Source organism: Chiroxiphia lanceolata, chromosome 13 (assembly GCF_009829145.1).
Source record: "Chiroxiphia lanceolata isolate bChiLan1 chromosome 13, bChiLan1.pri, whole genome shotgun sequence".
In the NCBI taxonomy this organism is placed as follows: domain Eukaryota; kingdom Metazoa; phylum Chordata; class Aves; order Passeriformes; family Pipridae; genus Chiroxiphia; species Chiroxiphia lanceolata.
In genome coordinates this window covers 2,365,748-2,379,965 of record NC_045649.1, presented here as the reverse complement: position 1 = coordinate 2,379,965, position 14,218 = coordinate 2,365,748, and the positions used below count along the sequence as shown (strand labels likewise).

General features: G+C 53.0%; 1 protein-coding gene across 1 annotated transcript; it reads left to right on the top strand.

Moving 5' to 3' along the window:
- The first annotated feature begins 6,210 nt into the window (after positions 1-6,210).
- LOC116793209 (C-factor-like) lies at positions 6,211-11,747 on the top strand. Its single transcript, XM_032700887.1, has 6 exons — positions 6,211-6,375; positions 8,824-8,875; positions 9,687-9,877; positions 10,208-10,366; positions 10,640-10,750; positions 11,454-11,747. Exons 1-6 carry the CDS (start codon positions 6,235-6,237, stop codon positions 11,565-11,567), a joined length of 768 nt encoding a protein of 255 aa, XP_032556778.1. The 5' UTR covers positions 6,211-6,234; the 3' UTR covers positions 11,568-11,747.
- The last annotated feature ends 2,471 nt before the right edge of the window (positions 11,748-14,218 follow it).

Below are 14,218 nucleotides of genomic sequence, written 5' to 3'. Positions count from 1 at the left end.
GGCAAATGGGAAATAATCTCTGCTGGCAGGTGGTAACCAATGTTTCCCCTCCAGGAACATGTGGAAAATGTTCCCTGCTAATGTATTTGCTTAGTTGCTCCCGTGTTATTCATAAGACTGCATACAGGTACAGTATCAGCACATTAAGCACTCACACACCTTTCAGTCACTTGGACAACCTCATGACCACGGTTTGACCCTTCTCCCTTCTACTGCTTTTCTTTCATGGCAATGTCCCTTTTTGCGGTCCCACAGTCCTGTCTGCACCAGCAGATGCTTTGGCATCGATGGCCATCCAGTGCTGTGCCATCCAGCTTCTGGGTAAAACATTCCTCTGAGGGAACACGACAGCAGCAACCAGCTCCTTCCCTCCTGTGCCTCGACAGCTTGTATGGTGAGCGGGTCACGCATCTCCTCTCTGCTCCCTTCCTCAGCCTCTCCTTCAGTTCCATCCAACTCACTTTTTTCTCCTGTTTTCTTTCCTGAGGTTAATCAGACCTCAAATTTTCTGCATTGGGTTGAGAGATTCCTTTTGCCTTGTGAATTCCTACCACTTACCAGCAGTACAAAGATGTGGGTTTTTCAGCTTCTGTCTCAGACTGATCTCTCATTGAGGAACCCCCAGATGGCTGGACTGGCATTCAGGCTCCTGTAGATCCTTTCAGTCTTTCCTTTTAATGACCACAGACCTCAACTATACTCAACAACAGATGTCATTTGCACCAGAGCTCAACTCCTCCAAACAGACTTTCTATGGTTTCCTTCTTCTACGCAGAGGATGAGGCCATCACCCACAGCCTGTTTGAAAGCTCCACAGTGCCTCAGAACCAGATGGCACCAGAAACCAAATAATTAACCTTTCAAACCTCCTGTTTTTGCTGTGTCACTACATTTGTGTAGCCATCTAATTGTTTTGGAGTTGTAACTTTATAATGTTGACTTTGCTGTGGGGCCCAACCCTGCATTATAGATTATTAAAGTTTAAACAAGCACTGCATCACCAGGAGTCAGAGTCCAACCCGGCACGAAGAGGCAGAGGGGAAAGCAACCAGCCTCACTGCCTTACAGCCCAGCCTTGTCAGAAGGGCTGCTGCTGTCCCCAGGCCTCTGGAAGGGACCTCAGACCAGCCCCTAAGAGGGGATTCCAATTGTTCCTTTGCTCTGAAATGTTCTTGCATGGTCCAAACCTTAAGCTGAGCATTAAAGTCCTTAAAATCATGGGTTGGGAAAGACCTCCAAGCTCAACCAAGAGCCTAACCATTCTGCTAACACTGCCAATTCCACCTCTAAACCAGGTCCCCACGTGCCACACCCACACACTTTTTGAACACTTCCAGGGATGGTGACACCACCACTTTCCTGAGCACCTGCACCAATACTTGAGAACCCTTTTCGCGAAGAATTTTTCCCTAATATCCAATCCAAACATTCCCTGGCACGACCTGAGTCCGTTTCCTCTTGTCACTTGAGAGAAGAGACCAACCCCCACCTGGCTACACCCTTTTTTCAGGGAGTTGTAGAGAGCAATGAGGGCCCCCCCCCCCCCCGAGCCTCCTTTCCTCCAGGCTGAGCCCTCACAGCTCCCTCAGCTGCTCCTTAGCAGACTCGTGCTCCAGACCCTTCCCCAGCTGCACTGCCCTTCTCTGGACATGCCCCAGCCCCTCAATGTCCTTCTTGTTGTGAGTGGCCCAAAACTGGACACAGGATTCAAGGTGCAGCCTCTCCAGTGCCAAGCACAGGGGCACTGTACACTCTTCTCCCATGACCCCCCAGGCAGCTGAAAATTTCACCTAGGGGTGTTTTCCACATCTCCACACCGAGGAGACCCGGGAGCCAGTTTTCCAGTCACGCCTTGTCCTGCCTCATTTGCTGCAAGCCCAGGTGTGCTCACACTCAGGGAGGTGATTGCACAACGACAGTGCTGCTCACAGAAACACGGGGGAACACGCTTTTCTCTGCCTGCCAGGGGAGGGGGGGTGTGGCACAATTAGCTTTAGCACATTTAATCTACCACAAATAAGAACAAAATGTCTTCTATTTATCAAGCAGATTTGCTCCAAAAGGCATTCAGATCTGTTTGGGACACATATTAGTCACTTGCTAAAGAATCAATAGGTGGTGATGAACGAGCCACTGATCAAAGGGTGGGGTGAGACCCAGCACTGAATGTGAAGCTGGGCAGGCTCCCACCCGCCCTGACTCATTTTCTTTTGGGCTAAAGAGGATTAGGGATCTCGTGGGTGTTGGAACTACGAGATCTGTAAGGGCTCTTCCAAGCAAAGCCATTCTGTGAGTTTATTATATGATTTCATGACTAGTGACATCCCATTGCAAAAGAATGCAGGGACTTAGGGGTGAGAGCCTGAGCTTGACTACAGCTCCCAGGCAGGGTTTCCCATGGCCCCTTTGTCACAGCTTTGCTGTTTTCCAAGAAGACTAATCCAAGTTACACCTGCATTATATCAGAGCTGGAGAGGGACCTTGGACAAGGGCATGGAGTGACAGAACAAGGGGGAACTGCTTCAAGCTGACAGAAGACAGTGTAAGATTGGGTAATAGGAAGAAATCCTTCCCTATGAGGGTGGTGAGGCACAGGTTACCCAGGGAAGCTGTGGCTGCCCCATCCCTGGAAGTGCTCAAGGCCAGGTTGGACAAGACTTGGAGCAACCTGGGATAGTGGAAGGTGTCCCTGCCCACGGCAGGATAGCTGGAACAGGATGGTCTTTAAGCTTCCTTCCAACTCAAACCATTCAGTGATTCTATGACTGAGATTTAAAATGCACAGATCTCCATTCAAACTCCCTTGGGCCACAGCACTGGGACCCACTGCCAGCCTGCGGCCTCACACTGAGTTCAGAACCTCTTTTCTGGGGATGTTCAAGCAGTCAAGGTGCCTCAGCTACCTGGGTGCAGCCGTGCTGGCAGCACTGGCAGTTGACCACAAGGACAGAACTGCATTGCCAGGACCCATGGGGACACCACAGATCCCCACTGACCTTCTTTTCTGCCACCCTCTAAGGATAGAGGGATGAGTTATCCTTCCTGCTTCAGCACGATTCCATGAAGAGGGACCTCAGAACTACCATGCAAGACAAATTTGCTTTCCCACCATCACATTTGCTAACAGGGATGGCTGAGCACAGGCTGTTGTATGTAACAGTTTCGCTCCATCTCAGGAACACTAAGGCTTAAATGACCAGCTCGTGACTGGCTTGGTTTGACATCCATGTGTTAAAGTGAGAAAAGGAGGCATGTGTTAGTTTAAGAATAAATACAGTAATAATGCAGATATTAATTTAGGAATCAATGTGAAAAAAATCATTAAGTCTTATTAAGGAAAGACATTTCATTGTGAAACAGTGGATCTTTAACACTACAATCTTTGCTGTACAATCTTTACAGTAAAATCTTTAGATTAAAAAGCATATAAGGAACTATTGAAAATTCACTTCCTGCAAAGAAGTTAAAAGCTGAGCCCCCTGCTACTCCAAAAATGTCATGACAAGATAGATGATGTGACCTACTGCCCACAAAGCTGAGCAGAAAATGCAGTCTGTGAACAGCAAAAATTCATACTGTAAGTTCTGTAAGTAGCTGTGGGAACAGCACACTTCTCGGGTAAAACAGGCTGCATTGATATTTTATCAGCAGAAATTAAAACTTTCCATAGTTGTTCCTTCTGGTTTCAAAGTGTATTTGTTAAGAGGGAAAGAAAAAGTTACTTGCCTTTTTTTTTTTTTTCTGTTTCCCCCTCTCCCTCTAACTACATTTTTTTTCTAATTCCAGTGACTAAAGCAGCACTTACAATGGATCCATCAGCTCAGTGCAAAGGACATGTGCCCACATGTATTTTGGTTTTTACAGCGTGGAAACTTTAATCGAATTACAAGATCAACGAGCTGATAACAGGAATGACTAGTTTAGATTTTCAGCTAAGTGAACTCAAATATTTCTTTGTATTCTTATAGAAGGTTTAGTGGGATGTGTCATGGCAGAAAGGTGGGAACTAGCTGATCTTTAAGGTGCCTTCCAACCCAAAGCATTCTAGGATTCTATGATTTATACTCTCAAACACTTAAAATGCATGAATATCTGACTCAGGCTTTATCAGGCAGCAGGAGTTTCCCAATGCACTTGGGTAAGCTTTGGGGGTTTTTTTGGTTTGGTTTGGTTTTTTGTTTGTTTGGCTGGGTGGGGTTTTCTTCTTTCTTTTTGGTTGCATTTCTTATTATTACCTACTGAAAGCCTCTCAACTCTTCACTAACAAGGTTTTTCAAAGAATCGATAATCCCCTATTTTATATGGGAACAGAAGCACAAAAGCAGGTCAAGCCATGCCCTCAGCGGGAAGTATTCGGTTACAGGATGCTCTGAGCTGCCTCCCTTTCACGGATCACATTTGCATTCAGAACAGGCTCCTCCTGCCTTCAGCTGTGGCTGCCCATTACCCGTTTCTGCACAGCAGATCACGGGGGGGGGATCCCTGTATCCAAGGCTTTTTGAAACAAGCACCTAGGAAGAGCCTGTTAATGCAATATGCCTGCAGTGTGCAGGATCTGTGTGGAAGAGGTGGCCAAAACCCCATCCCACAGTGTGATTCACCGTGACTGTTTGTACCCCAGTCCTTCTTTGCACAGAAGGAGGCATCAAAAGGAGAATGGGACCTTTAATCCAAATATCTGCCATAATGAGGGTTTCTTCTTTTTAGTTTATTTATTAGTATAATCAAAGATTTTTATTAAATCCCAACTTCCGTACATATCTACGAAAAAAGGTTCTCAAAGCACTTTAATATCCCAAACTAAACTGGGGAGCAGAGGCTCCACCATGGAGAAGGATAAAGTTAACACAAATCACCTGATGCTACCACTACATTGATATAAGTATTTAGTTTCATTTAGAGATGATTTGTCTAGTGTTTGTCAAGCAAGGATGAAAACAAGCAAAAGAAATAATGATCCTTAGGTGCACCAGGGTTGCTCAGTCATTACTTTGCTGCTGAGCTCCTGATTATGTGCTCACCCTAATGGGATTTCAATGTTGGTTGTGCATCTGGTTGTCCACATAACAGCTGAAAATAAAACACCAACACCCACCCCCAGGCTGGCAGCAGGGCTGGTATATGCAGGCCCCTTCCAGACACTGTCCTCCAGGTGATGTTCATTGTCTCTTTTCTGTATTTCCTTTTCCCCTCAAGCCCTGTTTTCCCACCCCTAGATGCCAGCAAACCTTTTCCTTGCTTTCCTCCTTAACTACACCTTTGGTACAACTGTTGAACCAGGTACCTGACACTTAGCAGCAAAAATAAGAAGAAAACATCTCCCAAAACAACTGCACCCCCAACTGCAGTCTAAGTCACAGAACGGTTTGGGTTGGAAGGGACCTTAAAGACCATCTCATTCCAATCCCCTGCCATGGGCAGAGACACCTTCCACTAGCCCAGGTTGCTCCAAGCCCTGTCCAACCTGGCCTTGAACACTTCCAAGGCAGGCACAGCTTCTCAGAGCAACCTGTTCCAGGGCCTCACCACCCCCACAGGGAAGGATTTCTTCCTATTATCCAATCTAACCCTGTCCTCTGTCAGTTGGAAGCCATTCTCTTGTCCTGTCAATTCATGCCCTTATCCAAAGCCTCTCTCCAGCTCACTTGTAGGCCCTTTAGGCACTGGAAGGGGCTCTAAGATCTTCCTGGAGCTTTGTCTTACCCAGGTTGAATGACGCCATCTCCCTTAGCCCTTCCTGGAGATCCTCCAACCTGTGAAGATCTTTATGGCCCTATTTAGTTACCAGATTTATTGCATCTGATGCTCAGGGAAAGAGCCAAATCAGGTGCATATCTGGGCAGGCAATAAAAACAGCTGTGAAGGGACTGGTACCTTCCGGTGCTAAATAGGTTTATGGTCGTTTGGTTTTTTTTACCCTTATCTACGATAAAGGTTACCGTGCTTAAGGTGCTGAAGGCACCACCCAAGAACCCCTGCAAGCTTTCTGCCTCTCACACCGCCCTTGGGAAGAGATGGGGGTCTCCTCAGCACCCCCCGACCCCCCCACCCCGCACATCGCTCCTCCCCGCGGGGACGCCAGGGCTGGGATGCGCTTGGTGTGTTTGTACTGAATATTAGATGGGAAGGCAAAAACGCAGCCCAGGCGTTGCCCTCCCGCCCCCGGTGGCCGGGGCACCCCTGTCCCGGTCAGCGGGGCCGGGAGGCGGTGCCAGGCGGGCCGGGGAGGCGGCGATGGCGGCGGCGCGGACGGTGCTGCTGACGGGCTCCAACCGCGGCATCGGGCTGGAGCTGGTCAAGCAGCTGCTGGGGTCGCCCAGACCCCCCGCCTGGATCTTCGCGACCTGCCGGGACCCCGAGGGGCCGCGAGCCCAGGTCAGTGCGGGCAAGGGGGGGCCGCGAACGGGTCACACGCTCGGGCAGCGAACAGTGAACAGTGAACATTGCTCGCTGCTGCTGCCGCGGGCACCGGGTGCTCGCAGCGCGCCCTGCCCCGGGTGGAAGTCGTTTGAAGTGCTCCGGGTGAAGAATCGGCCGCTGGGCTATTTTGGGCCGTGTCGGAGGTGTCCCGATCCGCCCTCCCGTGCCAAGGGTTCGCCCCGATCCGCCCTCCCGTGCCAAGGGTTCGCCCCGATCCGCCCTCCCGTGCCAAGGGTTCGCCCGTGCGCCGCGGGCGCGGCCGGAGCTGGGCTGACTCAGTGCCTGTGGCTGGGTGAGGAGGTGGGAATGGCAGCGGTGCTGCTCCGGCTGAATCGTCACACTGCGCTCTGCAAACCCAGGAGATTCAAACCCAGGGGATTCAAAACCTGGCATCTGCAAAACCGGTGGCCCTTGGAGGTGTGGGATTCCCCTCCTCCTGCTTCCCACTTCACTAGAGTTGGAGAGTGTCGCTGTTGCGGCGGTCAGTAATAAGAACACACAGACAGTCTAGTTCCAAGCAACCAGGAGAGAGAGGGATAGAACAGGACAGGATCTTTATTGCAACCGATCTCTGACATTTATACTCTTCGGTGTAACACACATGTTGCCTTATAATTGGTGTTCCTTTATAAACATACCTTAGGATTGGCTGCCCTGTAACAAACTCACCATGACTCAGCATTTGTAGTCACTCAACCCTGACAGGAGAGACTTACATGTGTTGCTTCTGTAGGGAATCACAAAGCTTTCCCCGTGCTTCCAGCTTCCCTTAGGTTCAGCTTTTCAGTCTTCTGCTTGCTGTGTCCCACTGAAATACAAGCAGGGAGAAGTTTGCTCTCTGATAGATCCTGGCTCCAGCTGATTTGTTTGTTGCATCTTCTTGCATGTGTGGATTGCTCCATCTCAGGAGTAATCCTGGCACAGTGAGAATCCACCCTGCCAAGCCAGGGGTGCCCAGCTCCTGCTGCAGCTGGTGCCCAAGTTGGCTGGGTCAAAGCTAGGTCAGGTCTCTTATTTTTGCCTTGTTCTTCTCTCCGCCCACAACCTGCAGGACTCAAGTAATGATGAGATCAGGGACTTGCCACAGCGCATCGAGGGTAGAGTGTGACTCCACCAGGCTGGGGCCACATTGTTCCTCCTGCCCCTTTGTGCCTGGATCTGGTGGTGGGGTGGCTGAAGCTCATGCTGAGATGGTATGAGACTCTTGAGGCCAGCAGCTGGACAAAACAGGGGAGGAGAAACATCTGTTGGCCACCACAAAGCATTTAGATGGATTTTCCATCATTTCCTGTGCCCAGGGCTAATGTGGGAACATGGGGTCTGGTAGGGAAACTCAGGGATAAGTGAAGGTGGACCACAGCCCGTGCCAGCAGCTCTCCCTCTCCATTTTGGTTGGACAGGTCCTCTCACAAGAAACCACCAGTTTGTGTTTCTCCTGCAGCATTCTCTGTGTGTGTGTCTGGAAGAAGTTTTCAGTTCTAAAAGTAATCCATGGTGTTTTGGGTTCTGTTGCCTGGAAGTTGCTGTAGTTGAAGGAGGCTCAGAGCAAAGAGCTTCTAGAGACTGAAAAGTAGAAAGTTTTCTTTTTTGGAAAGAGCTTCTGAATCCTCCACTGTGTGAGTAGGCACAGGCAGGCAGCCAGGATGATCCATGGCTGAATCATAAAGAGTTAATTTATTTCTGTTATCTCACTAACCAGGGGATCCCTGACAACCCTGGGTAGAGTACAGAGGTACAGGAGATGCAGGCATTGTTAAGATCCATGCTTGCAGATCACTGGCTGCTGTTCATGTGGTTTATCAAGGGTTATTCCCAGCTGTAAGGTCACTTGAATGATTTACAATCCTCCGCCACAGTCTTCCGCTTTTAAATCATTCCTCCCAATATCCACATTCGGTGAAAACAGTCAATAAAAATGTGCAGAGTGGTTCATTTCACTTGAGTGGGTGGGGTGCAGTGTCCAGAGCAGAGTGGGCCTGGGACTGGACTATTTGGATCCAGATGTAACTTCCCCCAAGGTCAAATCTGATACTGGCACTCGCAGCTGTTCCTCCTCCACCTCACTTCCAGCAGCCTCTGGGAGACACCTCTGGCTGTATCCCCAGACAGTTTGCATAATTTCCTGTGTGAGCTGGTCCTTCAGGGTTTGCTGTCATCCTTTGCTGTGGCTCTGGCTGGGCTGTGCACATACACTCTTTGCACTTGCTCTGTGCATGTGCACGTTGCTTTATGAGGCCCAGGAGAAGCCTGGGGACCAAGGCAGGTCCCCAGCCCAGCTGTTCACAAGCGCTGAAGAAACATTTGGAAGATGTTTCCCTCAGGATGGGCCATCACTGGTGCCCCAGGATGATGCTTGGCATCGTCTCTGCCTTGTGCTGATTGTTTCCGTGTCTCTTTTTGTAGGAGCTGAGAGACCTGGCAAACAAACACCCAAACCTGGTTCTTGTGAAGCTGGGTAGGTGCGCTCTGTCTCTGAGCCGGTAAATTCATGACTGCTGACCACACTTGGCCCATTTCTCCTTCCCTCCCTCTCTCCCTACCTTCTGGTTGTACATGGAGATCCAGTTCTTCAGAGCTTCTTCAAGTCCTGCTGCTAAAAGTCCAGACCTGTCTCTGCCTCAGTACCCCATTCCCTCGAGCCTTCTTGCTCCATGGCCACAGGACCAGGATGTTCTTGAGACCCATCCTGGGCAGCCTCTGGCTCCCCCAGCCAAGTGGCCACATCCTTGCTCTTGCCATGCAGCTGAACTGCCTTCATCCCAAGTCCCAGCTGAGACTAAGAGGGCTCTGGAAGGAAGGCAGCTCCTGTGGAAACGCTGCGTGATCAGCCCAGAGCCTGGGCAGCAGCTGTAGGACCTTGCAGACCTATCCCACAGCAGGTCCCAGCACAGCTCCCTTGGGGACCTGTCCCCACCAGGACTGCCCTGGGTTCTCCAGAAGTTGCTCAGGCGTGGACTTCGGAGGTGCTGCCTGCTGGGAACTGAGCCAGCACGGGAGTCACAGCAGCGCTTTGCCCCCATGGTGGGCTTTGCCCGGTGGGCTGCCCAGGGGCAGGACTTTCCGCTGCTGGCGGTGGGGCCGAGGAGGCAGTTTTGGGATGAGCTGGGATGTGCCGGGGTGCTCAGAGCTGGTTTCACAGCACCATCTGGTGCTCACGGATGGAAGAGCCGCGCGGGTCGGGACGTGGGGCTGTTCGGCAGCACCTTCCCCTCCCTCTTCCCCCCAGCTCCCCCAGGGCTCTCAGACTCCACTCTCTCCCACTGCAGATGTCTCAAATCCCTCTGCTATCACCGAGGCAGCGAAGATCGTGGAGGTGAAGCTGAACGGCCTGGGCCTGAACCTGCTGATAAACAACGCCGGCATCTACACCCCCACGGCGTCGCTGGACACGGTCGATGCTGAGGACATGGTCAGGACTTACAAGACCAATGCAGTGGGGCCAATGCTGATGGCCCAGGTACGGGTGAAGCTCTGGGGATGAAGTTCACCACGGAATTTAGCCCAGCTTGAGGGTATCCCGGGCTGTCCGTGGTCACAACAGATATCTTGGAGGGCTTTGTTAAGTTTCCTGGGGCTGCAGGAGGGAGGGGGCAGTGCTCTCCCAGCCCAAGCCCTCTGTAGCCCCCCTGCATTGTGCTGGGCTAACTGGGAGCAGGCAGGGCCACTGCAGCAAAACACCCGGGCTCTCCTGGTTCCCCACCAATCTTCCTCTTCCTCCCTGGGTCGTGGTTGCCATAAGTGGGGCTGGCTTGACACACAGGTGTCCCACAAGTTTGCTTCTCCTCAGGCATTCCTGCCTCTGCTGAAGAAGGCTGCCCAGGAGAGCAAAGCAAAGGGCCTGAGTTGCAGCAAGGCAGCCATCATCAACATCTCCACTGCCATGGGCTCCATCAAGAAAACAACCGATTCCTTCTCTCCGCCTGTCATCTCCTACCGCTGCAGCAAGGTATGGAGGCTGGCAACCTCCCCTGCTCCTGAGCTTGCTGGGAGGCAGAGCTGCCCCTTGCCAGGCCTGATCTCAGGGAAGCACCTGAGATTGCGAGATGGAGGGACTGATCCACGCTTAGAATTGCCCAAGCTGCTGTGGCATCTCCGTGCCCACGCAGGGGAGACACACAATGTCTCTCGAAGACCTGGCATTGCTTTTTCTCCCTCAGCAACAGGGGAGGGAACCTGGAGCTTTTTGCTGCCCGTGGCTGATGCTTCCTTCCTCCCCCAGGCTGCCCTCAACATGCTCACCATGTGCCAGGCTCTGACCTACGGGGAAGCCGGGATCCTCTGCGTGGCACTGCACCCTGGATGGGTGAAAACGGACATGGGCACCCAGGAGGTGGGTTCTGGCTGAGCAGGTCGAGAGGGGAACCCATGGGTGGGACCCAAGCCTCCAAGACTTCACAGGAGGTAGCTCAGGTGGCTCTTGGGAGAAGGCATCCATGTGAAAATGAGCTGCCTCTTGGTTCTCCAAGTTGCCCACATGTGTGGTGGGCCGCTGCAGAACATGTGATGCCTCCTGGGAAATAACATATTTCCACAGCACATATCCAGGGTGAGCAGGAAACCTCTTCGGGGGGAAAGGGGCTTTGGGCAGCCTAGAGGTGTGCAGAGAAACTGAATCTGACAGAGCAAGGAGGAGAGGGAGCAGCACCATTCCATCCTGTGCCCCCTTCCTCGAGGAGCTGCAGGTCCACGAGGCCTCCGTGCATCCTGCAGGATCCCTGTTTTGCAGTGGGGGTGGTCCCTGCAGCACTGGAGTTTTGAGAAGCCTGCACATAGCATCCCATTTGCAGTGGGGATCTCCTCTGTGTCTGTTTTGGTTAAACCTCTGGCTGGCTTTCCAGCCCAAGCCACCTCCATCCAATCTGGCAGTGAGCATGCAGATACCCAGCCATCCTCCCACGTAGCAGGCTTGTCCCAGCTCCTGTGGCTCTCTGCTCACTCTGGGTGGAAGGAGCCTTGCTGCCCATGTGCATGAGCCCAGTGGGTGCTGGTGGATGGCCTGGAATGATGGTGGTGTCTTGTTGTGTCCGTTGCAGGCTGACCTGACAGTGGACACAAGCGTGCGGGGGCTGCTGTCTGTGCTGCCAGTCCTTTCCGAGAAGCACAGCGGGACTCTGCTCAACTGGGAAGGTAAAGCCATCCCCTGGTGACTGCTCTCTGTCCCTGTGAGGGACCCCACGGTGCCAGGGCACTCCCTGGTGCACTGGAGCACTGGGATGCTCAGTCCTGTGCACGTCTGCAAGGAACCTACTTGGGACTTGGTGGGTGTACAGAGTGTGATCCCTGCCTTCACCTTGCTAATAAATAAAGTCAATTAGTACCTTCTCCCAGCTGGCCAGGTCCCCGCTGAGACTGTCTCTGCCCTGGAGCGGCTCCTGTGAAAAACGCTGGCATTAATGGTTGGACTTGATGATCTTGGAGGTGTTTTTCCAAACCTATGATCCTAGCAGTCTGTCTGCCTTGTCATCAAGCTGCTCTGAGCTGAAGGGAGGCTACCAGGGGCCACCTCTCTGCCCCACAGAGGTGAGTTGTGCCCCACCAAACTCCAAGAGCAGCCCCTGCAGCCTGGTCAGTCACAGGCACTGGTGAGTTTTCCTTCCTCATCAGCTCTAGTTCCTCCCGAGCCGGTGGCATTTTTGGTGGTCGAGACTTTCAGGGCTGGGAAAGGGAAAGCATGGAGTGTTGCCAGGCTGGGCTGGGGGCAGGGTGCCTGTGCTAGAGATGGCAGCACTGCCAGAATGGGAGCTCAGCCCCCTGGCTCCTTGTACCCATCCCTGGGGATCCTGAGCATTCAGGTGCCAGGCATGGATAGGAGGAGAGGCAAGATACCCCTGTAGAGAGGGGAGTCCCTTACTCCACAGGCACTTCCATAATGGATTTGCAAGTCCTTTTTGGAGCACTGCAGGAGGTGGGACAGCTGGATCCAACCTGGGTCCCACTTCTCTTCTGGAGCTGGTACTCCACTGCCCCATCCCTGGTGTGGGGCTAATGCCAGCCCTGCCTGGCAGTGTGTTCCTCGAACCCAGGCTGACTTGGAACACAGTGTGTTCCAAGCCCATGCTGTGCTTTCCAAGGCCCTCAGGAGACAGCACTGCCAGCCGCATGTGGGGAGCTGCTGTATGGCATGCTGCCTGGCAGGGAGACACTGGCTCAGCTCATCCTCCGGGGAGCTCTGAACCACCTGGGCTCTTCCACCTGATCCACGCACCTGATTTCCATGCAAATGCTCATTGTCTTTGCTCTTTCCCAGCTCACAATCTGTGGCCAGAGGAAGTCAGTGCCCACCTGGGCACCTCCATATCAGTGCTGTGATGGCAGCAGGAGGAGGGAAGTCCCTTGGGGAGAATGGCTGAGGGAGCGTGGGTGAAGGGCCTGATCCTGCCTCTCTATGGCTGTGCTCAGCCCAGTGCTGGCTCAGAGACACGGCCAAGCCTCCCCCGAGTGCCCCTCCCTGCCCTTGGCAGAGATCTCCTGCCCCAGTTACTCCACACAAGCCAGCTGGAGCCCAGCCAGTCACAATGGGCTGGCTCCATGCCCGTCTCTCTCCATGTTTCCCCCCTTCTGTCCCATGCCACGTGCTGGATCGTAGGAGATGAGCTATGCCAGGGACCCCACTGTGGTTTGCTGACAGCTCGTAGTTGTCCCCCCCTCATGATCACTGCCAGCCCCATGAGATGGATGTAACTGCTCCCTTGGGAGCATGGGGAGAAGCAGGACTGCTGAAGGCTGGGAACAAGCTCCATCAGCTTGGCTGAGGGTCTGCAGAGCAGGTGGACACAGGATGGTTGCCCACATGCTGTGGCAGTGGGGTTTTAGCTGAGCTGAGGGGGCGGTAGATCCGTGAGCGTGTCTCCCCAGTGAGAGGCCAGATGGGCAGGTCTCCCTGCTCCAGTGCTTGCCAAGTGGTGTCGGCTTTTCCTCTGCCACGAGCTCTGCATGTTTGTGCTCATGGTTATCTCCCCGTTTCCTCCCCTGTCGGATGTTTCCTGCCCCTCTCCCTCCCTTTTGCTGGCTTTGCCCTTTGTGTCAGGCTTATTTCCTGGCTCTGGGCAGTGTCAGACCTCGGTGTTCCCCCTGCCCACCGTGATGGCAACACGCAGCCCTGTGTCCTCTCACTGGGTGCAGCACAGTGCCCCAGGGGACACTTGAATGCTGGCTACCACCAGCTAGCAATTCCTTGGAGCACAGGCAAGCTTGGACAGAGTAAGGGTCATTTAGGATCTATCTGCTTTTAGCAGCTGGTCCATCTCTATTCTGCAGCTGCAGCACAGGTGCCAACTGGACCAGTGTGTTGCCACAGGGGACTGTTGGGTCCAGCAGTAGGGGAAGCTGAACAACCCCTGGGGACCCCTCCTGGGGCTGCACAAGGGCATGGGTACACGTCTGGGGACTTCCAGGGAACATGGGTGGGGAGGTTGTCACCCAGAGCAGCTCAGATGGCCTCCCACCAGCCCCTCTGGAGCCATAGTAGCATCTGGGGGCAAACATCTCTCTGCTCTGGGAGCCCAGCAGCTCTCCAGGCTCCAGGGATTGACCTCAGTGGTGGGAAAGGCTCGTAATTCCCAGGGTCTTCCACCAGCTACCTTCTTCCAGACCACTATCCACTGGTAAAGACTTACTGCACCAGGAATTGGAATCAGGCAGGTACATGGTTTGGGACAGGAGCAGTGAGGATGTGGAGAGCCTTGACCTGACTTGCCAAGGTCAGGGCAAGACCCACTTTGCGAGGGACCCTCCCATGCCCAAGTGGGGCAAATGGCAGCAGGCAGAGCCCCTGTGAAGGGCAGAGCCCCTGTGAAAG

Excerpts from the sequence above, each read along its gene's own strand:
- LOC116793209 (XM_032700887.1), top strand. The coding sequence starts at position 6,235 with ATGGCGGCGGCGCGGACGGTGCTGCTGACGGGCTCCAACCGCGGCATC. Across the intron at positions 9,878-10,207 it reads GGCCAATGCTGATGGCCCAG|GCATTCCTGCCTCTGCTGAA; the intron begins GTACGGGTGAAG and ends GCTTCTCCTCAG. Across the intron at positions 10,751-11,453 it reads CGGACATGGGCACCCAGGAG|GCTGACCTGACAGTGGACAC; the intron begins GTGGGTTCTGGC and ends TGTCCGTTGCAG.